General features: G+C 55.9%; 1 protein-coding gene across 6 annotated transcripts; it reads right to left on the minus strand.

The window, feature by feature from the left end:
* Positions 1–221: 221 nt before the first annotated feature.
* On the minus strand, positions 222–25,786 carry LOC135972086 (interferon alpha-inducible protein 27-like protein 2B). 6 transcript variants are annotated; one of them, XM_065576917.1, is made up of 8 exons: positions 25,475–25,786; positions 24,111–24,293; positions 17,326–17,431; positions 10,202–10,327; positions 5,486–5,723; positions 2,680–2,730; positions 1,598–1,759; positions 222–530 (listed from the first exon to the last, which is right to left on the minus strand). In XM_065576917.1, the coding sequence occupies exons 4-8, from the start codon at positions 10,205–10,207 to the stop codon at positions 433–435; spliced, it is 555 nt and encodes a 184-aa protein (XP_065432989.1). In that variant the 5' UTR covers positions 10,208–10,327; positions 17,326–17,431; positions 24,111–24,293; positions 25,475–25,786; the 3' UTR covers positions 222–432. The 6 variants fall into 6 exon arrangements, with proteins under 6 accessions (XP_065432989.1, XP_065432993.1, XP_065432990.1 ...); XM_065576921.1 differs by having other exon boundaries at positions 5,486–5,683; positions 25,475–25,783; XM_065576918.1 differs by lacking the exons at positions 24,111–24,293; positions 25,475–25,786 and adding an exon at positions 23,918–23,934.
* Positions 25,787–26,697: the final 911 nt, after the last annotated feature.

Consider the following 26,697-nt stretch of genomic DNA (forward strand, 5'->3'; position numbering starts at 1 on the left):
TTCACACTTGCTGTCTGGTCACCCTAGGTGTGCTTGAGGGAAAAGATACCGGGAGGATCCGCTGATACAGCAACCTGCCACCCAGGTAGGATTGGGCACAGAATTCACTCCAAGGGAGATGCTTATCACCACCTCCGACGCTCCCCAGGGCTTTGACTCTCCCCACATCAATTTCAAACTAACCAGTTTGTCCATTTAAAACCAGCTTTATTGTTTTCACACACACACCCCCCCACCATAATCAGAGCAGCTCAACAACCGTTCAAGAGAAGGCAGAACAAGCGACACGTTTGCAGTAGCTTTTCCCAGGCAACAACGAAGTAATTACCCCCCCACATCACACAGCTTGCTGCATGGGCCCAGCTTTGCAGCTTAAGGGTTTCCAGGACTGGTCAGTGTCTACTTCAGATGCCAGCAGGACTTGCATAGCTTTCATTTATCCTTAGAGAACCAGGAGCCAACAGCTGCCCCTACAGATCCTAGTGCAGTGCCCAGCCCAGCTTTAGCACCTAGCGAGAGTCCTACAGCACCTGCAAGGAATCAGAGGAACAGCTAGTCAGGATCACTACATTGCACGAGTCCCTGGACTCTCCTAGAGGAGTGAAAACTGCTCTTAGTAGTGTAAGTCCAGAGAGACTCCAGAGATCAGTGGAGTCACTCTGGATTTGCACTAGCATGACTGAGAATAGAATCTAGCCCAGAGCCACCAGCTAACCCCTGCCCCTGGCCTCTGCTGATAAGGGAGAGACTGCCAGTGAAATCTGAGAATTAACCCTTAATGCTTTCTGCACTAACACAACGGACTCTGCTATTTTAAGGCCGCTGGGTGCAGTCTTCTTCCCAAGAGCTGCAAGACACGTGTGGGTTGATCACCTGTTGATCACTGCGCCTCTGCCTTGGTTCATTTGCATCACCCATTATTGGAGGAGTCCCTGATCAGGGGTACAGTGACCCTAGTACTGTATTTATTACAAACCTGCCAGGGTTTTAGCTCTCGCCTCTCCCCCTCACGACTCCTTCCTAGAGGAAATCAATCCTTTGAGTGTCTAAACCCAAACATGTGGGTTAGTTCTTGTTCCTGCGGTGACCTGAGCACGCACCCCAGTGCAATGCTGGGATACGTACAGCATCCTTGCCTTAATTTCTGATGGCTTGATCTGTGGATTCAAGAAAGCACCTCCCTTCCATCCCTCCCACCCCCATGGTAATCGGGACTTCCACCTTTAGATGCAAATGCTGGAAGGCATGGAGCATGGGGCCTGGCCTGACAGTTTAACAGAAGTTATAAAGCTATACTTGGTAAAATACTGAATACACAACGTGATCAATGCTACTTATTTCGATGAGGTCAGGCCCAGGCTACCCAGACCACCACCATCACCAGCATACTGTTGAGTACATGCAGCACTGCCCCTGCAGGTCACGTGTTAGCAAAGTCAGCCGGTCACATGTTAGCAACACATTTGGTGAAACACTAGAGAGACAGACTTTGCTCTTCCTTCTAAAGGAAAGTCAGAGGTTGTGTGGCAGTGGCAGGATCGCAAGGCAGGAGAGCACCAGACACGGGTCTGAATGAGGCTTCACCTCGTAGGCTTACCCGCTGATTGCAGTGTTGCCACAAGGCTCCCAGCAGCCACTCCTCCTCCGTTGGCGATGGCAGCTGATGACATCATCTTGGCAGCGAACGACCCGGCTGCAATGCCTGCTCCAGTGAAGCCTGCTGCCCAGATTGCTACTGGGGCCCCAATGACGGCAACTCCTGCGTTAGAGACACTGCCGTGTTAAGCGGAGCAGTGGCTGGTAGGCCAGGTCTAACAATCAGTATAACTACATAAAAAAATTCACACCCTAAGCAATGTACTTCTACTGACCTAACCCCCCAGCGTAGACAGCCAGGGCTGCATTAGACTTGCCAGGGCCCTGGGCAGAAGCTAAGGAGCCGAAGCCCGAGTTCTGCCATGCGGGGCTGAAGCCGAAACCCGATCATGTAACTTAGCTTTGCCAGGCCCCCTGTGGCGTGGGGCCCCAGGCAACTGCCCTGCTTGCTACCCCCTAACGCCAGCTCTGTAGACAGCACTATGTCAAGAGGGGAGCTTCTCCCATCGACACAGCTCCTGCCTCTCGCGGAGGTGGGTGAACTCCGGCAATGGGAGAAGCTCTCCCGTCGGTGTAGTAGCACCTTCACTAAAGCGCTACAGCAGCACCGGTGTGTGTGTAGACAAGCCCTTAGACTGGCTCCAGCCAGAACGTCCATGAACCAGCTCCCACCCACAGCTCCCACCAAGCTGCATGTCCTGACCTAGACTCCCAGGAAGGGCTACAGGGAGACTCAACCCAGGCAAGGCAGATCACTAGAACCAGCATGGCTAGGACACCCCATGCCTGGAGGGCCGTCCAGTTCTGCAGAATAGACTCAGCCCCCCCATGGGCACACACACGAGTTCAAATGCAGATTTCTGCTCCCCCGGCCAGTGACCCCACTCTTCCTCCGGAGCCGCTGCCCACTCACTGGGACAGAGTCAAGCAGCCAATGAGGTGTCCCTGCTCCCTACAGGCCAGCATGTTCACGCATCTGGAGTCTCTTTGCCATCACTCAGCATGACACCTGCACTGCCTGCAGGGGGAGAAGCTGTGCCACAAAACTCTGGATGAATTAAGTGCTTTGACTTAGCCCCTTACCTATTCCGACACCTGCTCCAATTGCTGCTCTCATCGCTTTGCTGCTGGATTCTAGGGAAGGAGAAGATTTGCATCACTACAATGAGATCAGCACATTTTAAACACACACACACACACACATGGAGGAAGAAGCCAGCTCCTGGTGCAGCCACCTCCACGGTCCAGGCTTGTTTCTAAATCGCTGTCTAAATGTGCTCCGCTACAATGCTCAGCAAGTACTTCCACACAAAGCAGGCACTTCCAACAGCACACATTTACCCAGCAGATCCACTTCCTGAAGGGTTCCTTTGTCCTCTTGGTTTAGGAAGGTCTCTGACCAGCCCAGAGGAGGAGACTGGAGCAGCAGGAGTGGGAAGATTGTACTCTACTGGCATTCCAGAAACGGTGGTCCAGGTAAAAACAGCAGAGGAAAGAGGCAGAGAGTTTCAGATGCTGCAGAAAATACATTACCAGTAGCACTGGATTCTAACCCATACTGAGCACACTCTCCATGAACACCACTCGGAGCGGAGGCCTTCTGTCCTTACACACTTAAAGCAGATTTGCCTCAGTATTGTCTGCTCTGAGGGGTGAAGTAACCATCCACTTAGACCAGCTTAGAATGTTTTTTCTTCCAGCTGTCCCAACAAATTCACCCCACCACTGGTTTCTGCTGTGGAAGTGTATCTACTCTACAGAGCTGCCTTGACTGACCCTATCTCAGTGAACTTCTCCTGATTCAGGCTAACATGCGACAACGTGACCATGCCATAAGCCAACAAGTGTGTGCTGTGGCAGGCTGTGACTCCCTGTGTCCGCACTAGCACTGCATCCATTTGTGTTACGCTAAGGCTTCTGGGAGTGTGTCCCAGGGTTCACAGCATCACTACAAACTGCACCGCTCTCCCTAGGCATTGTGGGAGAACTCTGCTCCTCGCCAGGCAGGGATCAGAGACTGCAAAGATCCAAAACCTGGAAACTCCCAAGCTCCACCTAGTTCCAGGAAGCCAGCAGGTGTGGTGGCATGGATCCTGCACAGAGCAATGACACACTGCTACTAGTAGCAGTTTTTATAGAGCTACTGACGTCTTGGCGAGAGGCAAGAGAAGCAGGTACAGCAGAAAGCAGCAGTAGGTGTCCCAGTAACAGTCTTGCTCAGAGAATGGCCAGGTGTGATGTTGACAGGAGAATGTGTCAGCTACACGCAGAGCTTCAGGAGAGAACTAAGAAGATAAAGGGGAATGCTTTAGACTGAGTGGGTTCAAGAATCTGAATCTTTACAGGCTACTTTCTACTAGACCTCCAGACCCTGGCATTGAGAGGTGACCTGTACTCTCCCGTTTGCTTTGTATGATGGAGACACTAGTGATTTATAGATGCTGGGGCAAACGGCTCTGTTTTGGTACATCTCGCGAACAAACCAGCATAAGAAAGCTCATTAATTGAATACATGCAAAAGCCAATTTTTTTTTCTTCTAAAATGTGAGGTCTTCCTGGAGAGGGATGTTTCAAAACCCCTTTCTAGTGAAGGATTAGCAGCCGGATTGTCATCGTCAATATGCAACAGAATTTGAAAAGTGCCAGGTAGTTCAGTATGACCAGATGAAAGGGAAGGAGCAGTTTAAATGTTAGTGGTGGTTACTCACTGACAGCAGCAATGCGAATGCTCTTGCTGAATTCTGCAAGTCAAGCTCTCGACAGGCACTGGTGTGCTAAATGCAGCTGGCAGATGTCTCCGCCAAAGATTATTTATTTTACAATTTAAAAAAAAAAAAAAGCAGCAGATTTGGCCATGCTAAAATGTGCAGATTTGTGTGGCTTTCACAGAATTGTGTGTGTCAAAGTTTCAAGAGTCAAAGATGTTTTGACTTTTTAGTTCCACACAATTTTGTTTGTTTAAAAATATAAAGAAAACTCAATCAGAACAAATGTCTCATTCATCCCGAAAACAAAAATTTTGCAACTTTTAAATTCACTGATATTTAAAAAAAAACAACAACAAAAGAAAAACAAACCACTCACCACCTGGATTTTGGCTCAAACCCTTCTCCCAAAGCAAAAACAAAAAAAAAGGAGTTTTTGAATTGCCAGGATACTGAGAAACCCACCCGGCTCTCAACACCAAGTGGCATGGAGCATGTGACAGAAAGTAGGTGTTTTAATCAGATACCGGTAGTGAAATTACACATCAGAATAAGGTCTCTCTTTCCCTCCCCTGCACTGGGCGTGAATGCATGGGGTACCACTGCTGTGACATTAGCACATCTGCCTTCCTCATAGCACAGAGGGGATGTCATAGGAGCAGGACTAACGTGTTGTGCACCAGGGAGGTGTTGCCTCATTCCTGACCTTTGGCCATGCTCCCTTCTGCTGCCTGCTTGGCTAACCTTGGACGCTTACGGGGACATGTGGATACATGATGGGTGCCTGGTTTATGAGCAGAGATTAAATAACTAACTGTGCACTGGTGAACATGCAAAAACCCTGCACTGCTTTGCTTAGTGTGCTATAAAGAGACAATCCAACTGGGTCCTGCTTTTGAGGGGGCTAATTTCACAGCAGGATACTGTGGTTGAACCAGAGCTCCTTTGCCCTCTGCAGTCTGCTAATGGTTTTTCACCCCACCCCACCCCACTTCAAATCCATCTGGGGATGTGCGCGCTGGAGGGGGAGAGGGTGAAAGCTGGAAGTTACTGCCCACCAGGGAAGCTGTATCTGTCATAAGTCATTATTCCCACCTCTTAGTTCATAGTGTCGCCCCCCCTACCCCCATAACAAGTAATGCCAGTGCACGTCCCCCAGAGGCATGGGCAGCACGGGGACTTACTGGGCTTTGGTTCTGATTCTGGTTTCTCCTCTGTGTCCGTCTCAGCCTGTTCCTCTTGGTTCGGCGCCTGCTCAAACAGCTCCTCTGCCTCCTGGGAAGGATCTCCAGCTGGAGGCGATCCCGTCTCAGACCAAGGCAGGGCCCAAGCAGCAGGTGCCAGTTCCGCACATGGTGATTCACCCGCCTTGGCCTCCATCTCTGGATCAGAAACCAGAACTGGCAGCTGAGGATCGAGGACCTGCATGGCCAGCATGACCTGGTTGTGAACTTCAAGGCAGGGTCACCACTTGCAAGTTGCAAATGGGAATCAGTGGAGGCCAGTGGGGAGATTCCAGCGGGATTGTGGGAAGGCATGGGAGGACTGCTTTGCATCAATGGTTAAGTTGTGGTGATAACCTTTGGCAACACTGGTGCTCTGCTGGGCCCACAGGCATCCTGGCCGCCTACAAGCTATAGTAACTCCTCACTTAATGTTGAAGTTACGTTCCTGAGAAATGCAACTTTAAGCAAAATGATGTTAAATGAATCCAATTTCCCCATAAGAATTAATGTAAAGGGGGGGGTTAGGTTCCAGGGAAATTTTTTTTTGCCAGACAAAAGACATTCTATATATATATATATATACACACACACACACACACACACTGTATAAGTTTTAAACAAACCATTTAATACTGTACACAGCAATGCTGATTGTGAAGCTTGGTTGAGGTGGTGAAGTCAGAGGGTGGGATATTTCCCAGGGGATGCCTTACTGCTAAATGATGAACTAGCACTCGGCTGAGCCCTCAAGGGTTAACACCTTGTTAATGGAGCCTCACACTCTACAAGGCAGCAGGAATGGAGGGAGGAGACACAATAGATGCATGGCCGAGGCTGCAAACATATCCTGCGGAACCTGAACGTGATGATGAACCCAGGCTATCCCGCTGGAGTGCACCACTCCCTCCACTTTCCAAAGTGACGAGTGGTGCATGTGTCTGTGAGACAGAGATCCATCTGACAATGTCACACATCAGCCCAGGGGAAGGTTCAGGTGAGCAAATCCCTCCCCTCCAGGATCCAACCTCAGTGTCCCTGTCTCTCAGGATCCAGCTCCGTCAGTTCCCACTGAGCGAGTACGTGCTTTCTGAGGCACCCACGCACACCAATGCTATTATCACAACAGGGCATTGGCACGGCTAACCCGCCTACTCAGGCTGCAGGTTGCTAGGACAGCTCACCTGCACCCCACAGCTCTACCTGCACAACTCCCTGCCCCAGCCCATTGTTATCATAGTCCAGCCTCTGAGCTGCTAATGCTTGGCACGGCTAGTAGAGTGAAGTGCCATCTGGTTGCAAGGAACCACAGCTCTATTGGAGGGGGCTCTGATAACACCCCCAGCCCCCCTCCTTTCTGCTCTTTTCTCTCCCTGCTAGGCTTAGAAAAACATTTCAGGACAAAGCGACACGTTACAGTTTGATGCTTCAGCAGGGCAGCCCAAGAGAAAGGAATGACCCCCACTCCCATCCACGGGTGGCATTCGCAAGCAGGTGCATAGCAGCAGGTGCGTGAACTGGGCATGGTGCTCATGACATCTCAACTGCGCAACCAGGGCGGCACTTGGCCCCCGCCCAGCCCTGGGTACGTGACTCAGCTGTGCTTGGGCTCCCACACGCCCGGCAAGGCTGGAACAAGGAGCTTTAAAAAAAAAAGCTTCCTTAGCACCTCAACTGCTAGCAGAGCACCTCATCCTCCCTGATTGAACTAACCTCGTTATCGCCACACTGATTTATACCTGCCTCTGGAGATTTCCATTACTTGCATCTGAAGAAGTGAGGTTCTGACCCACGAAAGCTTATGCTCCTAATACTTCTGTTAGTCTCAAAGGTGCCCCAGGACCCTCTGTTGCTTTTTACAGATTCAGACTAACACGGCTACCCCTCTGATACTTCATACTGCTTCTGGCACTTTAAAGGGACAGCAGGAAGCCAGGCCTTTAAGATGAAATTTGCAAACTGCCTGCAATCCACATGGAGTAAAAATAACCCTACACAACCCAGTTTCATCAGGGCAAGTGAAACACGGACAACCAGTCCACGCCAAAAGCCAGAGGTGGATGGGTGGGTGTAGGAGATAGACATCCTGTAACAGCACAAGGATCCTTGAGATGTGTCACAACTCAGGTTTGGCCTCAAGGGTAGACACCAGAGTCTGCTACAAAACCCAAGCCCATTGGAGAAGTTTGCACAGACCCTACAGCCTTGATAACAAATCTGACTGCATTAGCTCCTGCTTCCCAGCCCATCTCAGGGGAGAACACACACAGGAAATGGTACAGCCAATGCAAGGCAGAACTGGATTCAAAACGCTGTTTCAGGTTTAATAATTAAAGGCAGTATTAGTAACTTGGGATAAGGAAATCTGTCTGCTTAAAATAAGGTGTAAGAGGGTTTCTTTCACACAAGACAGTTAGTTTGCCTTCCATTTCTGTTTAAAATAGTCTCCCTTCCAAACAGCCTTGCTCAGAAGATGCCCCAGCCCCAGATGGAATTAGTTAGGCCACTTGATCATTGCAAATTTCACTTACCGCTGGAGCAGCTGGTCACTAAAGAGAAAACACTCCAGCTATATACAGGGAGCCCAGCACCCAGCTACAGGGAGTCGGCTTTTATGTGGGAGTCTACGGACAGAGGAATACGCAACCCATCCCGAAGGCCAAGTAAATCATTAGGGAACCCCACCCCTTTAACCTCTCCCTGCTTTACACAGAATTATCAGGACTTATTTATCATTAATGTCCTTAGCACACAAACCCTCCCTCCCCTCTCGAACCTCTCCCCCCTGTGACCAGATGGTATAGTCCATATATGTTCTAATCAGGTGTTTAATTCCAAGGTTGGGCACTATATAGTGAGTGATTAAGGTGGTAGCTGTCTGCCCAATAAACATGGTGCAAAGGTGGCCTGCAAAGCGAAAAGGAACATGGTGCTTTGTTTTCATTCTTTATGGTGGATAAAAAGAGCTAAGAGGATTACAAATTCTGCATGGTTTTTTTTTTACGTTCGAAATTAAGGTCTTGTTTAGCCTACGTGCAACTGGAAAATGAGTGAAAAGGTGACAGTGCAAGAGGGCAACCGTTTAGCAATCAAGAGAGGAAAAGATTTCAAGTCAGACTGCTTAAGACTTTGTTTGATGTTAATTCTCTATTTAACTCTATTGTCCAATAAGCACTTTGGAGAAAGGACATCTTTAAAGATTCAGCACCCCCACCTCTTTAGTTAAATGTAGGCTCCAACCCATGGTCCATCTCGTCCAGTATCCTGTCTCCAACAGTAACCAGCCCCAGATTCCTCAGAGAAAGGGACAAGAAACCCTGTAGCAGGCTGATGTGGGATACATTGCCCCACAGGAAGTTCTCATCCGAACCCCTAATAGTTAGAGACTGGCTTGAGCCCTGAAGCAGGAGGTTTTCTTATCAAAACTCCGTTTTAGCATTATCTATGTTACCTCTGTAGATTTTTGTTTCAATCATCCTTTGTGAGGGTCCTGGTCTCAACAACCTCCTGTGGCAGTGAGTTCCACAGTCCAATTAAGTGTTGAACGAAAGACACGAGGCAGTTCCCAGCATATATCCCTGAGAGCCCCAGGGAGTCCTCCAGTGATACCATCACAGCCGATCTTGACACGGCTGATATTTCTAAGGTTAAAAATAAAAGGCGGGCAGACGGAGTAGGGGAGAATCCTTTCAGGCCATCTCTATCCACTGTCAAGAACTGAAAAAGGAACATAAACCAAACTTTGAAACTCCCTTTGCAGGTCACCATTAAATTCCTTTAGAGCTTTCCCTGTTTGAGATCCTGGGTAAACCAAGCTCCCAGGTCAAAAGCTGAAGCTAGCTACTGACCCTGATCCTGCACACGCCCCTCAACATAGGTTTAGCTTTTGTAAGGAGTCCCAGAGGAGGGGTCCCTTGGCAAAGGGAGAGATCTTACCCCAAACCACTGTCCTCCAATGATTCTGGGCGCTCCTGTCTTCCTGCCCCAGGGGAAGGCGAACAAACTGGATCCTATTAAAATACCCTGGTGCCGCCAAGCTGCCCCATTCTCCCACGTCTGGTTCTTCCCAAGCATAGCAGGCCCGTAAGACACATGTACATTGCATGCCGCACACGCGTGCTGTCCGTCGCCTGGTGAGGCTGGCGTATGCGCCACTGCAGCTGGTTGAAGGGGACCAAATCCAGTTCCAAGTTGATCTGGTTCCTTTTTACCAGCCCCAGGGACACACTCTCTCCAGGGCCCAGTCCCACGTCGGGGCTTCTGTCCCCACTAGACGAGTATGAGCCCGTGGTCTTCCTCCAGTGGCGGGGTGCAGACCCTGTCCTGAGCCGGTGCCTGCAGGACGTGAGGACCCCAGCCCAAGGATACATACTTCTTAACATTCCATAACGCCGGCTGACTCCCTATGGGCATATGAAGAAGTATGTAGGGTTGGGAGGGAGGGGCTGCTCCTCCAGGCCGTGCACCCGGCAGCCCCCGTTGGTGCTTGGTTTGCTGCTGTCATCCCCTAAGCTGGGTGAGTCGGGCCTCTAGCTGCGTGGGCAGGATGCGGGGGGGAGTGTATGAAAATCATTTTCTGGGCCCTTGCTGGGGTGCTGATGCTCCGAGGGGCAAGCCCTCACGTGTACCGGCTCCCTGTAGCATGCACGGGGCTCGCCACCCAGGATCAGCACCTACCACCATCTCAAGGCTGCCTTCCAGTGCTCCTCCTGGTCTGGACAAACCCCATCTCCTGGAGACTCCGAGGCAGCTGCTCCCACTTCCCCTGCTCCAGCTCCTGCCCTGGGAGGCCTGTTCTGGACCCTGAAAAGAGAATGCAACGAAACAGCAGCTTTAGAGACTGGGGGGATGGGGGGGCTCTGTCCCTTTGCCCTGTTTTGTGAGCACCCCCGGGGCAGGAGGGAGCCGGGAGCGCCTGATGGCGGGTCTGCCCCCACCCTGAAATGGCAAATGCCCTTGGGCTCACGCTGGAGGTGGGGGGTGTTGGGGCTGTTGTATCCCCCCCTCGAGCACAAAGCTCTCAACAAAGCCACATGGGAGACTGAGGGGCAAACCCAGGGCCTGTGCCCCTCAGATCTGGCTCTGGCATGTCTCTGGCTGATCAGGCTCCACCCTGTGGTGCTGATTCACTCTGCCAGGCTGCCAGCCTCCGGGCTGCACTGGGGAGGATGAGGGAGCTGCAGAGGGTCCAGGCTTAGGAAACAGGGCAAATAACGAAGGGAATTGGCCCTGGAGACCCTGCTCCAAACTCCTCCCAAAGTACTTGTGGTTAGGGAGCCTCGCTGCGCCAATTTTGCCCATCCCTCGTTCCCAGTCTCCATCCCATGTTCCTTTCTGTCTGCCCACTGGGGCCAGCCCCTTCCCCTCTCTGTGCCTCAGTTTCTCTCTCTGTAAAACGAGGATCATAGGTTTCTTGCTGTCCCAAGTGGTATTTTGTCAGGCTTCTTTCAACGTTTGCAAAGCACTATGGGATCCTCTGCTGGCAGGTGTTATACAAATGCAAAGGAGTTCTACAGCCTGGCTGCTGCCATGGGTGTGGGTGTGTCAGTGTGTGCACACACGTGTGCATGGATGTGTAGGAAATGTGCACCGCTGCCCCCCATTGAATAGAATCAGACTGCTGCAATGTGTTTCATTGTCCCTATAGCGCTAACACTCAAAGATGTTTAGGCCTGCACTTTCAGAGCAAGATTGAGTTCTATCCCCGACTCTGAGAGCAGCTGCAATGCCCAGGATGGCGTCCAAGGTCCCGAACCGGTCAGAGATTGGTTGCAACGTGTGTTACTTTCTCCCCACCATCTCCATTCAACGTAACTTCCCCAAAGTGATCCGGCTACATTAAAACCCTTCTCTGAACCAGCCTCATTTTTCATGGGACGACGACATGTTTTTACCAACCACGCTAAAAGCTCCACGTCCCACCAGCTCCTCTCCGCTCAGGAATGTTATTCATTTGTCAGCTCTAAATGCTATTGATTCCTTCCCGGTGGCGGAGCGGGGAGGACAAGCGAGTCGGGTTGTAAAGGCAGAGAAAGAGGGAATGTCTCCTGCGTAACCTCTCCAGGCTGCCAGGGCAACTCTGGCCCAAGCGGCACTGACTGTAACTGGAGCTACATCAAGGCGATTACGTTACCCACCTGGGGACGAGGGGGGCAGGATGGGCTTGGCGGTGAGACGTGCTTGGAGTCTGACGTTTGTCTGTGGGAGAGGCTGGGGGGAAGGGCTTAGGGGTGGGGAATGACTGGCTACAGAGACGCTCTCGGTCATGAGTTCAAATGCAGCAGTGGGCTGCAGCTTGGAACATCGTACCACCCCAGTGAGCGTGCAAAATGAGGCGCTTAGTGGAGACAGGAGGGTCATCCTAACTGGGCTCTGGGCAGGTGGCTTATGCTAGTGTTACAAGCGTGCTCCGTCTGCGCAGCTGTAAATAGACGCGGTGCCAGCAGATGGCGCTCTGGAACATGCAGCCTAGTGCCTGGGTTTTGGGGGCCAATCAGACTTGCCGTCCGGTCCGTTAGGCGCTGGTATAACGAGCGGGGACTCCCAACAGACACCCGGTTACTTTCAGGGTGTTCTCAAGTGCCTGTTTCACTGTCATTCACGCTAATTCTCTGCCTTTCATGGGAGCAGCTCGAAGCACTTTGCCTGTGTCATTAACAAACTAAGCTTTGCAGCACACCTGCCAGGGAGATGTAGGCCTCATCCAACACTGCAGTGAGTGCGGCCACCTCTGGGGAAGAACACAGCAGCAGCTTGGCAATACAGGGCACCCCCGCTCAGTGGTTTAGAACAGGAAGTAAAGAGATGGACTTTCTAGAAACGACAGGGGAGCCGGAGCTGTTTGGCTGGCTGCCGTGGCTCTGTGAGATGGATGCAATTCGAAGTGGCCCATCCCATCCGTTGGCTGCCACAGCAGAGAGGCTGTGAATTTACTGAGCCAGAGACTGGACTTCCCGCCAGACATAAAGGGGCTGCCTCCTGGCCCAGGGGTGAGTGGCCTGCACTGTCCCTGCCACGACTGCACCTGCAGAGCTGGGGTTGCCGGGCTGGCACCGCTCATCGGCATGAGAAACAAACCGCGTCCATTTCTGTCCAGGGCCGGGGGCGGCCGAGGGGCCTTGGCTGCGTTTGACTCAAATGGCAGAGGAACAGCTTGGGCAGCCAAAGAGACTCCTGGAGGCTCGAGGGCTCAGGGTTGCCGTTGGACTGGCTGAGGGTCCAAGCAAATTGTCTCTCCCCACAGCAGGAGGAGGAGCTGCTTCCCCGAGCCAGGGAGAGGAGGGGGAGGCCTGCCCCTGCCGTTAGCTGGGCTCCCCCCGTTCCAGGCCTTGCTCTCTCTCTCTCTTCCTGGCTCCTTACAGAATGCGCGGGGGGGGGGGGGGGGAGCAGGCCAGGGTTAAGGGGCAGCAGATACTGTATATTCAGGGAAGGACAAACAGTGCGAGGAAGCTGCGCTTCCCTGCGCAGCCAAGGAGCCGGGGGCTGGAGCAGGGGCTAGTGTGACCCCCGGGAAAGCAAAGGGATGAATTCAGTTCTCCCGAAAGCAAGGGACAGAGCCAGCTACAGAGTAGGGGTGTGCTGGCAAGCTCTGCCAATGCCCCTCAATCCCAACCCCTAGTCTCCTTTTATTCCAGCCCCTGGGCTCCCCTCACGCCCAGTTCTGCCAGTGCCCCTCAACCCTGAGCCATAGTGCCCCTGTGACCCCAGTCCTGCGCCCCTCAGCTCTGCTGATACCCCTCAGTCCTGACCTACAGCCCCCTGCGACCCCAGTCCTGCGCCCCCCAGCTCTGCTGATACCCCTCAGTCCTGACACACAGCCCCTGTGACCCCAGTCCTGCGCCCCCCAGCTCTGCTGATACCCCTCAGTCCTGACTACAGCCCCTGCGACCCCAGTCCTGCGCCCCCCAGCTCTGCTGATACCCCTCAGTCCTGACTACAGCCCCCTGTGATCCCAGTCCTGCGCCCCCCAGCTCTGCTGATACCCCTCAGTCCTGACACACAGCCCCTGCGACCCCAGTCCTGCGCCCCCCAGCTCTGCTGATACCCCTCAGTCCTGACACACAGCCCCTGCGACCCCAGTCCTGTGCCCCCCAGCTCTGCTGATACCCCTCAGTCCTGACCCACACCCCTCTGTGACCCCAGTCCTGTGCCCCCCAGCTCTGCTGATACCCCTCAGTCCTGACCTACAGCCCCTGCGACCCCAGTCCTGCGCCCCCCAGCTCTGCTGATACCCCTCAGTCCTGACCTACAGCCCGTGACCCCAGTCCTGCGCCCCCCAGCTCTGCTGATACCCCTCAGTCCTGACCTACAGCCCCTGTGACCCCAGTCCTGCGCCCCCCAGCTCTGCTGATACCCCTCAGTCCTGACCTACAGCCCCTGCTATTCCAACCTGGAGCCTCTCAGGGCACCTCTGGAATCCTGCTGAACTTCACCGTTCCGCAGGGGTGGGAGAAACCCACCACTAGGCCTTGGTTGAGCCCGGCAAACACCCTCTGCTATCATACACGATAACCTCGCCCCCTGCATGGCCTAATCCCCACATGAGACCTCCTCTCCCCGAGGCAAAGGAGAGCAGGACGAAAATGTGGATGCGGCAGAACTGCTCCCTTGTTTCCCTAATGCACAGAGTAAGCGAAATGCAAGCCTGCACTCAGCCCCTGGCTGGGGAGGGCGAGCGAGGGAGCAGGGACCTAGAAAGTCCTGGCGAGCGCTAAACTTCAGAGAAACAGGCTCTGTTTCAACCAGGAGCCAGAGGTGACTTGGGAGCTCCCGTCAAGCCTCGGAGGCGGGGGTGGGGAGGGGTTTTCCCTGGTTCCAGTAATGAGCCAGTTTACACCTGTTTGACTGGACCCCAAATTGTCTCTGAGCCCAGCACGGAGCTGACAAGCTCCTCCAGGTTCCCCTCCTGGCTCAGGAATCTTTGTACCGTGTGTCATTTGTGTCCTGTGCCGGGACCCTTGGGCCGAAGCAGAGCTGTAGCGAGATCCCCAGGCTGGTGGCAGCGCCACTGGGTTTCTCCTGGAGGTTTTCACTCAGGATTTGTCCAGTCTCACTGCTGCTTATTCATAAAGGGGAAGGCCGGTCTGATGCTTAAAACACAGATCTGGGAGCTAGGACTCCTGGGTTCTTTTTTTCTGGCTCAGGGAAGGAGGGAAGTTTAATAGCTGGAGCAGGGAACTGGGTTCTCCTGTGTGGATCAGACAGGGCCCTTAGGATATTTAGCACCGTAGAGTTACCTAGTTGTAACCCAGAGGCTGAGATGACCATCGGACAATGTCACACCTCAGCCCAGGGGAAGGTTCAGGGGAGCGAATCCCTCCCCTCCAGGATCCAACCTCAGGGTCACTGTCTGCTCAGACATGACAACGATGAACACCCCCCTCCCCCCGCTGATTCTATAGGCGTTATAGACAGATTTATGGACTGGCTCCTCAGCGGGGGTGAATCAGCCGAGTTCCATCGGCGCCGGTGGAGCTCCGCTGCTTCACATTAGCTGAGCGTCTCTTCCTCTGGGCTGAGTTTTGACGCCCTCAGCAGCCAGACGCTCCTGTTGTGACACTTTGGGGCAGATTTTCACAAGAGCCCCACGTCCGGCGTGCGCCCAATGCGCTGGACTCTTTGGGAAATCTGGCCCACGTGCTAATGCATTGGGTAGGGTTAGTGTTCCACTGAACAAGGACCCCAGATCTATCCACTGCTTGCATTGCAGACTGAAGAAGGAAAACATGGGTACGCCTACACTGGGGTCCCGGGGTGCGACATACCAGAGCCAGCTTTAATCCAACTAGCTCAGGGCCCGGAGCAGAGAAGCTACAGCAACAGGAGATTCAACCCACTCGGAACCCTGGCTAATAACTCGTAGGGCTGGCCCGCGCACTGCTCCACTACCTGAGCTAGCTAGATTAACGCTAGCGCGGGCCTGTCACCCTGCACTCCAGTCACACCCCGTGTCTGTAGTCTAGACACATCCAGAGATTTACTACATGGGCTATTAGTAGCGTACTCCTGGCATGTTGCATACCGGAAGGCTTCTATGTTAACTGAAATTTGCACCTCCTTATAAGGTTGTTTCAGATGCAGGCATCATGCTGAAAAGCAATCCCACCTCCCCCCTTTCTGCTCTCAACACCGAGCAGAAGACTGGTTTGCCAAACTGCACCCACAACCCAGGTTTCTCTCTCGTTGGCTAGCTAGGCAGAATGGGCTAGTCATGAAAGCACCAGAGGGGCATTCAAGAAATGTGGCGCCAGTTCCTAACTCTGCCACAGACTCTTGTGTGTGACCTTGGGCAAGTCATTTCACCTCTCTGTGCCGGGGTTCCCCGTCTGTAACATGGGGAGGACGCTGCTGGACGGGTGAAAGCTGGGCATGATTGTGAGGTGCTCAGAGACTACGGTGGTGAGGGTCAGATCCATCCTCTGGCCTGGGTTATGCAGGAGATCAGACGAGATCTAATGATCTCTGCTGGCCTTAAATCAGAGCCCAGTTAGATAGGAATCTACGGTCTGAGCTGTGCAAATCACCGAGATTCCTGAACCGCTAGAAACCCAAGACTCATGTGTTAAATCAGCTCTTCCTGCTTCCACAGCTGAGGAAGTTTTGAAATACTGAATTTGAATTCTCTCTTTGACATCACGCCTAGGCGGGGCACATGGGGTGGGAGATTCATTTGCCTTCTTTCTTTCACTGCTTGCAAGGTTAAAAGTAAACAAACAAAACCAAGAACCAACACCCCCTACCCCGGCTCTGTTTTATTCAGGATGTGGGTGCAGGAAATATTTCATATTTCTTAAGGCTGCCTTAGTGAGGCGAAAGGCACACGTTTAACAGGGCTGGGGACCTATTTCTAGCTTCCCTTAGCTGTGAGATTATAAAAAGCAGAACCCCCAATAATTGTGTGTTTATTATCCTAACACAGACCTTGGCTCTGCCAGCCGGGGCGCTCAGGCCAGGAGAACAGAATTCAAAGCCCAAAACATTTCCTCTTTCTTTGCACAATTAACTCCTAGCGCAGGTCATTTTTTCTGCCTCAGTTGGTAACTATGAGAGATCCTGCCTCAGTCTGGCCAAGTGCTGTCTGCCGGGAGCACAACAAATGTTCCTGTGAGTCACATGGCTCAGACATAGAGCTGTGTTAGCTCAAAGGCTGGGCTTGTGGTTAAGACACTACCTGGGGACTCAGGAGATCAGGGCTCAATTCCCGCTACTGCCTCTCTGTGTCACCCTGGGCCAGCCACTTGGTCTCTCTGTGCCTCAGTTTCTCCCATCATTAAATGGGGATACTAGTTCTTCCTTTGTCTTGTAAGCACTTCAGGGCAGGGACTGTCTGTACAGCACCTAGCACAATGGGGCCCTGATCGCAGCTGTAATACAAATAACAGTTGGAGGCATTTGCAATCCCTGTGGCTTTTCCCCCAAAAAGTCTATTGGCTTTTTCCCAAAAATCTGTGCTGAGCCTTGGGAACTAGGCGTGAAATCCACAGCACCCTGTGACCCTCCAGACAGACAAATCGAGAGACTCTTTGTTCCAGAGAAAACCAGCTGCACCGTTTACCCCTAACGTTTGTGTAGACAATAGACCTCCATGGTTTGTCATAGACTCGACCCTAAGACCTTGGTGTCACGCTGTCACACCCACTCCTCATTTAAAAAAAAAATCAGTTTCACAACAGCCTTTCTAGCTCCATCCCTTGCCTCCACTCGCTGTGTCACCCTGTGCCCCAGCCACTGCCCTGTTCTGTGCCTCAGTTTCCCCAGCTGTAAAATGGGTGGGGTGGTGGTGGAATGACTTAAACACCTACCTCTCAGGGATGACTTGAGACTTCGGTTCCAATGCACTGTGGGATCCTCTTACAGCTGGGGCGCGAGCATCATGGCCCCACTCACTCGGCCTCTCGAGCCTTCTCCCTGTCAAAGCAACATTTGGAGTTCAATATTGAGGCTGGGGACGGCACCAGGGGCTCATGCTCCCCCCACATCCCACGCTAGCCAAGGTCCCAATGTGGCGCCCATCACCGTAGTCTCTGAGCCCCTCCCAGCCTTAGCCTCCCAGCCCCGCCCTCCTCCCATGAGGCTGGGAAGTGCTATTACCCCATATACAGGCCAGAGCAGGGATCTAACTGCTGCTCTGCCACATGCAGGCTAGAGTCCTAACCACTGGGCCCTCCTGCCTCTGCAGACCCAGTGCGGCCTTTTGGGGTTCAGCCGCGAGGACAATCGGGCACTGCAAGATCCCGGGGACTCACACGCCTCCTCCTCCCTAAGGGCCAGAACCTCAGTGGGTGTAAATCTGCAATCCACCGAGCAGCACTGCTTTACACCAGCCAAGGATCAGGTCCAGGGGCCACTTGCTGGATTTGTTTGAGCACTGACGAGCTCATGAAACTCCTGGAGGGGGAGCTGCCATCCGGGGCGGCGCGGGGGGGGAAAGGGTTTGGAGCCACAGAGCAGAGCAAGGTCAAGGGGGTGGGGGCCTCATGCAACTTGGTGGAAATCACTGGGGGAGGGACCTGCTCCCTGGCTCCAATTCTGTTCCCACCCTGGTGTAAATCAGGAATAATGCTGCTGGAGCCAATGAGGTTGCACTGATTGCAGGGGAGATTTGGGCCCATTGGGCTGGGAATGTTTGGACCTAGGGAATGGATGGCTGGGATGGACCCCCTACCCCAGCGCTCCCCCCTTGCAAATAAATCCCTGGCTCCAAGGCACGATGGGTGACGTTAGCTCCTGCGCAGAGGCTGAGGTGCCACTTTCGTCACACAGCGCATTGCCCCGAGCCAGTCTCCCGAGGCCCCTGCCAGCGCTGAGCAAAGGGCACAGAGGACTTTGGAGCAAGGGAAAGTCAGAGCAGACTGCCCTTGCCTCTGCAGAGCTCTGTGAGTGTGTGTCAGACTGAGTGTGTGTGTGTGTGTCTCTCTCTCGCTGGAAGGGGTTGCTATAGCTGGGCCCACCACTGCCCCCCTCCTTTCCCCTTGGCACCCCATCCCCCCTGTGCAAAGGGGGTGCGGAGGGCTCTGGCTCCGTGTTCCCCGCTCAGGACAGCGTCTCGCCCTGCTTTCCTGGCTGGTACGAGGTACAACGCTGTGCAGCGTGGGCTCCCACAAGCCCGGCCCGGAGCTGCCTGCACTTCCCCCGCTCCCCAGCATGGGCAGGTCCGGGATGGGGGGAGGGGTTGCTGGGGTCCTGCCCCTCCGTTATTCCCCACGGGCCAGGAGGGGCTGGAGGCGACGGCACTAAGAGATACACGCGCCCCCACCCATTCCCTGCCCCAACAGCGCCTTTAGCCCTGGTCTCAGGCACTCTGGGGTCAGGGATGCTGGAAGGGCCAAAGTTAGCGGGGAGGCTGGGAGGGCTGCAGAGGGACGGCTTGTCACCCTCAGCGCGGGCCATGCTGCCCGAGGGCACTGACCGAGAGCCGCCTCCCCCTGCACCCTGGTTCCTGCTCTCAGCTGTGGTGCACATTAGCTGAGCAGAAGCTGGCTCTTCACAGAGGCTGGGCGGGCAGAAGGGAGCCTCTGGCAATACCAGCTGCTGGGCCAGGGCTCTCTGCCAGATGGCAGGTCACCCCAGGCCCCTCTTTGGCCATTGTATCTCCCAAGGACAGGCAGTGACTTGCCCAAGGTCACCTATCAAATTGGTGCTAGAGCTGGGAATAGAACCTAGGAGTCCCGACTCCCAGCTCCCGCTGCGCTAACCACTAGACCCCACTTCCTTCCAGAGCCAAGGATAGAACCCAGGCGTCCTGATTCCCAGCCCCCACCCTTGGAGCAGGAGGAGCTGGGCTCTCCGGCTGCTGGAGGAGTTGGGTGCCTGGGGATTGTTGTCTGAGCCCCAGCCTGGAGGAGCCGAGCAGGGGGCGTTTGGATCTGGGGGAGGCCGCAGAGCGGGGTCCAGAGTCAAGGTGGAATTGGGGGGAGGGGAGATTGAGTCAATGGCACCAAAACGGGGGAGCTTTCCCCTAAACACCCCTTCTCCTGAGCTGGAGAACAGACCCTTGGAGCGCTGGGTGCAAGCCAAACACAGGCCCCACTCCTCCCCCTGCAAAGAGGCCTGGCCGGGCCCGTGTCTGATGGGGCTGGTTTTCAAGCGCCCCATGAGGAGCACCAGTGGCTCTGGCTGAGGAAGATGGGCAGAGCACAGCCCCCCGGGCCCAGAGCCAGGGCTGCAGCCCTTTGGACTCCGGGGACGGGGCAGGTGGGCCCACGAGACCGTTTGGTCCCAGTGGCACGTTCGCCGGAGCAGGCGGAGCGGCCTCAGGCGAGCAGTGACTCAGCACCGGGCAGACAGTGACCACACGTGCTGCATCTCTCTGCAAGGAGCTGCCGGGTGCCAAATATGCACTTACTGCGCGGCTGACCCAGCTTCCGGGAGCTTGGGAGAGCAGCAGCTTCTGGCAGACAAGACGCTGCTCGGCCTCTGGAGCCAGGGCCATCCCGACAGTGCACCCCGCCCCAAGCGGCTGGCGTTACCCCAGGGAGGGATCTGGCTCTCTCTGGCTGCAGTCCCTGTGGTCTTTGGGCTGTTGGCTCCCAGCTCCCAGGACTGAAATCTGAGCCTGGCCCAAGCCCCAGCTGCAGAGGGGTTGGGGCAGCTCTTCCTGCACCAGGCAAGGGGCTGGGGTGCCCTGCACACTCCAGGCTCCCCCTCTCCTGCCTTCACAGGAGGTGACCATATTTCCCAAAGGGAAAACAGGACACCGTGGTGGGGCTGGCCCATGGGGCTGGCCTGAGGTCTCCCCCCCACCACAGGGCTGGCCCGAGCCCCCCTTCTGCACGGGACAGGCGTCACTGCTCGCCAAAGCTCTGCCTGCCCCCTGCACGAGGCTGGGGCTGACATCGCTGCTTGCTGGAACCCTACCTGCCCCCCCCGAGCTTTGCCTTCCCCCCGCACAGGGCTGGCATCACCGCTCCCCCCCGTTCCTCCGCACCCCATTTTTTTGATAAAAAAGGGGCATTGGTCCTGTTTGCTCTTCCCAACTGATGGAGTGGACAAATGACTGCTTTTGCCAAAAGTCAGGATGGCCGGGACAGGGCTTAAAAAAGGGACTGTCCTGGCCAAAACGGGACCTATGGTCACCCTACCCCACTGGCAGAGATCCACGCTGTGACCTTGGAGTGGCCCCTGGGCCTGACTCTGCCCAGACAGAAGCAGCTTAACCCTTCCCGCTGGCCTGCCTCTGCAGTGCCGCTCAGGAAGGAGAGCACCTCCCGCCCTGCATCGCCAGCACCTGCCCCCACAACACACACACACACACACACACACGGCAGCCTGCAGCAAACCCAGTGCACCCCCTCTCCTCCCCAGCCCCACTGGGCTGAGCTCTCTGCCGCCAGCTCTGGGAGTTTGACACTGCTCTGGCGGCAGGCTCAATGCCAGACCCTCCCCTCCACCTCAATGCAGCCATTCACACCCTGGATCAGGCCCTCAGCTCACCGCCCTTCCCCCAGGAAAGGAGCGCTGCAAAGGCCGAGGAAGAGGAGGGTGTGATACCAGAATGCCTAGGACAGGGCACACGCAAGTGAGCAGCAGGTCTCCCTGGGTGCGAGTGCGAGGGGAACCAGCCCAGGGCATTTGAGCGCACTAGTGAAGATCCCCGTGGCTAATTGATTCTAGTGGACGCAGGTGGGCGTGCATTTGAGACACTGCCGCGAGTGGCCAGGTCGGTGTACCCGCATGCGTGTGACGCTGTGTGCGCAGTGCACGGCAGGGATGTCTCTGTGTCTGCTCACTACAGCACCCCCAATGGCCCAGCTGGCACTGGAAATGGCCCGGGCATTGAAGCCTGGTTTGGGGAGCTCTGCGCTTTCTTTCCATTTGTTCACAGCTCCGTCCCCCAGCTGATCACGGTTGTTTTGCTAAAGGGATGGCTGCCCCCTCCCGCCCCAGGAATCTCTGCCATGCTCCTGCCCCGAGAGGGCTCTGGCTAGAGGGGCAGCAGGTGCCTAGGGGAATGTGACACCACAATTAGGTGCCTGGCTCACGGAGGAACAAGGGTTAGGGGCTGAGCTGGGACTTGGGAGCTCAGTTCTGGCACAGGCTTCCTGCAAGCTGGGGCCCTTCGACCCAGCTCTGTAAGGGGCCCAGGAAAGCCACAGGGACAGAGACGCCTGTGTGTCACTGACAGGCACTGGGCCTGAACCCTGTTCCCCACCTGATTTGTTACGTGGGGAGCAGCCAGAGCTGGGGGAGCCAGGCACGCTTTGGGCAGGGCCAACCTGAGCTTCCTCCCCGCAGCTGTGGCAATGCCCCTCCCTCCCCACACAGTCTGCAGACAAGGCCTCCATAGCCCCCAGCCCCCTCACTCCTGATCCCCAGCATCCCCTCTCGTTCCAGTCATGGGCTCCCCCCACAGCTCAGTGCATTTCAGTCCTGACCCGCACCCCGCGCCTCTGCCGTCGCCCCTCACTCCCGACCCACAGCCGCCTGCTGTCCCAGCTTTGCCGCTATCCCTCGGAGCCCAGCACCGGCCATGCAGAGGAATCCTGCTCTGACCTTGGCTGTGGGAGCAGGGGTGAGACCTGGTGACCGTGGAGGGGACAGGAGCCTGGGCCGAGTGGCTTAGGAGAGCTGGGCTGGGCAGCTGAGGAGCAGCGCGGGCTCTTCGCTTCCTTTCAGGGATGTGGCATCCTTTGCAGGGGGCTGGCCCCCAGGCAGGTCTTGCCCAGACTTAAGCACAGAACTCACCCACTCTGCAAAGCCAGATGTTTGCATCTGGCAGCCTTCCACTGCCCCAGCCCCAGCCCTCTCTGCCAACCTCCCTCTGGCCAGGGCTCCGTCCTGAGCCCCTCTGGGGTGGCATCGTTCCTCCTGGGCTGGAGCCGCCTTGACGGGTGCAGACGAGTGTCTGAGCCAGCAGCTGCTCAGCTCTGCACCGCGCCGGGGGAGCCGGGGCTGCAGTTTGAAACTCGCAGGAGGCTGCAGCCCCATGGCCAGATTTCAACCCCCCTCCGACAAACCAGGGGGCTGGGGCCAGGTCCACTGCTCCAAAGTGCCTTTTATTTGACCCTCTAAACATATCTGGCCACTCCCTGGAGGGGGAAGCTGGCACGTCTGCGTGCCCAGCCTGTGATTCTGGGCCGGGGGAGCCATTGCTGAGCGACCCCAACCCCCATATGTGGGCCAGATCTTCAGCCCCTGTCGGCTGCTGCCCCTCCATGGAGCTCCACCCCCCTTCCCAGCTAGCAGCCACCCCTGGGGATTCCTGAGGCCTCCATTGCATAGCGAGAGCAACAACAAGTCCGAGGAATGGAGGGCCCGGGGAGGCTGCCAGGAGTGGCTTTGATGTGGGGATTCACATGCACCCAGCCACCCTCCCTGCGGGGCCAGCGCAGCCCCAGCCGGCCTATAAAAGGAAGTGTCTTTTTTCTGCTCTCTCCCCAGTGCTGCCCGGCCGTGCTCGGCAGGCGCTCCTAACACAGCCGGTTCCAAGTTGGACTGTTCACGGCTCCGGCTTGGCCCCGCTCCCCGCCTCCCCCGGCCATCGATCCATTGTAAACCAACTGCATTAGCCACTTCGTCAGAGCAAGCGGCTAAAAAGAGAGAGACACACAACCCAGCAGGGAGCTGGGTGCTGGGTGAGAGGGCTAGCTCCTTCCCGGGCGCACCCCCCTCCCCCATGCTCACTTCAGGGTCCTCTGCCCCCACTCCGAAGAAACCAGCTTGGCTAGGAAATTGCGAAGTGACCTGCCGATGGCAGGAGAAACCCCTCCTCCCCCTGCTTCAAACCAACGTGACAATGCGACGGTGGGGCCTGATTGACGGCTAGCCCGGAGGAGCCCCATCCTGCCATGACAATCCTCCGTGGGCGTGTGCAGAATGTGGGGATCAGGAGCCCAGAAGTTAGAGCTGGGATCCCTTCGCTAACGCAGAGGATGCTCCTCCTTGTCCTGGCCCCCAGAGGATTTGCCCCGCACCCCATTCTGGGGGACCCCGCCGTGTTGCTGACTGCAGGCGGGTAATTTATGGCTCAGGCTCTCTCCCCCACAACGGGCGCAGGGTCTCTAAAGACCAGGCTGCCGGCCCCACAGCAGCATTGCCCGTTATCACCCGCTCCGTGCAGACACTATGGGGGCCCGCACACGTAGCCCGAGCGCCAGGGTGGCGCGGAGCCCGCTTCGTGCTGCCCTGCAGCCCCCCGTTCCTGCGGAGAGTTTGCCGATGACCCTGATTCTTTGCTTTTGCCAGGGGTGCCGATCCCAGGGCACCTCCGCTGGGCCCAAGCAAATTAGGGGGTGGGGTAGCAGGAGGACCGCAGCCACCCCTAACCCTGCAGGACATTTGCTGAGACTATAAGCCCCTTCTCCTCCCACGCACGGCTGAGACTCAGCCCCCCCACACACACACACTCTGCAAAGCTGCTGCAAGGAGTCAAAGCCCAAGTAAAATGCTGATTACGGTTCTGATGATCAGTGTCTAGCGCAGAGGCTGCAAATAACAAAAGGCATCTCCGGCGTGGGAGCTGGGAGCCCAGGCACCAGCCTTGTTCTAGTGAAGGTTAAACGCTCAGCACAGGGAAACCCAGCTTCCCCCGCCCTGCAGTCCCCAGCATCCCGATTTCTGGCCCCCTCCCCAGTGCTGAGCCACTTACTGTCCTGAAGGTGATTCCACTTCTGTCTGGGGCTGGAGCGCCGGCACCCGGGAGCGGTGGTGTCGCCTGCCAGTTCCCGGCACTTGCCTGCTCATCTTGACTTTGCCACAGAACTCCTTCAGCTTGTCTGCATTCTGTTCCCGAGGAGCATGCAGCGTCCTCGCAGTTCAGCTTGAGAAGTTCCTTGCGAGGGAGGGAGGGAGGGAGGGGAGAGAGGAGATGTAAAGGCAGCCCCGGCCTGGCCTGCAGACACCTCCAGGTGCACATAGGTAAAGATGCTCCCCTCTTCTGTATAAAGGAGCCTCGTTCCTTGCTGGGGCTTCCCCTTCCTCTGCTGCTGCAGGCAGAATTCACCTCCCCATCCCGAGCCGAGTCCCACCCCTTCCACACACACACACAACCATGCCCGGCTGCAAGGCAGACGGCGAGGGAGCTGCACAGATCGACGCTAATGAATCCTCCAGCCTCTTTATTTACCAGTAAATATTGTCACGGGTGAGCAAATTGCAAGAGGCCTGTGCCTCTCCCCTTTCGCCGGCAGACGCGAAGTCCAGGCCGGACAGTTCTGAGCCCCCCGCAGCCCTGCTGCAGCAGTGACTTCGCCCCGCTCCCACGCCCACGGAGAGCTGCAAAGTGGCTGAAGCAGGCCAGGAAGCAGCCCTAGGAGACCCTGGCCACAAGCAGCCACAGGGGCCCAGAGACGCTGCCATCAAACCAATCCACGGCACGACAGGCAAAAAGCAGCCAGGGCTTCAGGTCCAGGAATGTCAGAGGACGTCCAAAACCTTTGGCTGATCAGCGCTGGGGAGACATGAGGGTTCGGTCGTTTTGGATTTGGGGGACTTGTCCGGGTCCAGCGGTGTAGCCGGGCGCGTGCTGGCAAGGTCCAGAAGGGAACCCGCCGTGCGCTGCCGCTCTCCTGACCCTGCTGCAAGGAGCATTTCGCCTCTCGCCAGCGGCTCTGGACTTCAGTTTGGCTTTTCCAAGTTGACGTGCGCAGCAACGTGTCGGCGGGTTTGGGTCCCCTCTGCCTGCGCTCCTCGGGCACTGGGGCCGCCTGCTCGCCTGGGGCTGGGGTGACTTTTGGAGCCCCTGACACCCAGACTCTGGGAGATGTGGGGAGGCCAAATACCCCTCATTTGTGACATGCCAAAGCCCCACTGATCAGGGCTCCGTCGGCCTTCGGCGGAAAAGCAGTGGGGAGAAGGGGGAATGGGGAGGGGCTGTGGAAAGGACTCGACCCCCCATCTCAAAGCTGTCCCAGGCCATGCAGGTTGCTCTTAGTATATTGACCCCCCCCCCCCATTCGTGAAAAGCCTTGCGCCTGCGAAGTGATTAGAGAGCCTCTAAAGCCAAGCTCCTACCTCCACCGGCTCCCTTCGGCAGCATCCTCCTCTGGGCTTTGAGCCTGGCTCCTCCGAGCTGCAGAACGTCCCAGACGCAGGAGGAGGCTTTGCAGCCACCCGCAGGCGCGAGCTGGAGTATCGGGGAGGTCGACGGGTGAGGGGGACACACGACACCTTGTTCTAGTGACCAACTGGAAAAGGAGAAAAACAAGGAGTCCCCCCCCGTGTCTCCCCCCGGCAGAATGCACTTCCTTGGCAGGGCCCTTCACGCCCGTCCCTCAGCACTGATGCCCCGCTCCCGGCCGGCCGCGCACTGTTTGCCTGCTATTTTTGGCAGCCTCCTCAGAACTCCTCACAGGCTATTAATAATGAGAGTGAGAAATTCGTTTGGCCTCTGCTATATAAGGAAAGGTAGCAGGCTAGAGGCAGCTAAATATACTGGAGCGTGCGGAGCCGGGGAAAGCGGGAAAGCTTTGGCAGCGGGTGTGGAAAAGAGATTGTTTTGAACAATGGAAAGACGGACTCACTGCTAGCTAGCGCGGGGCCTTGGCACGTGGGAAGGTGACATTGCTCGGGGGCTGCGCAGGCCCTGGCAGGCCCCTGGGCTGCTCACCAGGCTGCGGGCACGCGTGTGGCTTGCGAGGGCTTCATGGGAGATTAGCCACACCGCCTGGCTCCCCTTCAGGAACCCAAACGAGGGCTGGATTCCCCCAGGTGCGCTCAGCACCCAATAGGCTGCGGAATCGGGCCCCAGCTCTGGGCCCTGTTGGAGATTCTGGCCTTAACTCCTAGCCCCAAACCGCACCCGGTAATTAACACCCTGTTTGGTTTCCATAGTGGATGCTGCTAGCCAAGTATGCAAGGCAGTAGCAAAGGCAGATGGGCAGCCCCCGGCAGACCTCCCGGATGAGGGCATTCAAAGCAAACAGCAATGTTTACCCATGTCCTGCCTGCACCTGGATGTACAAGGAGTCAGGCAGGTGCGCTCTCTCTCTCTCTCTCTCTCTCTCACACACACACACACACACACACACACACACACACACAAACAACTTGTGTACACATGCGCTAGGGGAAGCTGGGGCCCTGGGCTTGAAAACTAGGCCCTAAACCAGCTAGAACTGTGGTGTGGAGGACTGTCTTGGAATTGCAAGCTCACTTTAAGACCTGGATGTGTTCCTGGTCCTGCTTGCAACCTAGGGGACTCTGTAGGGAAATCTGTGATCAGAGTAGCTGGGCCT

The sequence above is a fragment of the Chrysemys picta genome, chromosome 23 (genome assembly GCF_011386835.1).
Source record: "Chrysemys picta bellii isolate R12L10 chromosome 23, ASM1138683v2, whole genome shotgun sequence".
Lineage (NCBI taxonomy): Eukaryota > Metazoa > Chordata > Testudines > Emydidae > Chrysemys > Chrysemys picta.

What these genes read in the sequence shown, in the direction of transcription:
- LOC135972086 (XM_065576916.1), bottom strand. Translation starts at nt 9,629, where the DNA reads ATGCAATGTACATGTGTCTTACGGGCCTGCTATGCTTGGGAAGAACCA. An exon ending in TTGGAGGACAGTGGTTTGGG is followed by an intron (nt 5,684 to 9,460) that starts GTAAGATCTCTC and finishes TTTCTGATCCAG; the next exon opens with AGATGGAGGCCAAGGCGGGT. An exon ending in TGGAGCAGGTGTCGGAATAG is followed by an intron (nt 1,760 to 2,679) that starts GTAAGGGGCTAA and finishes TCTCTAACGCAG; the next exon opens with GAGTTGCCGTCATTGGGGCC.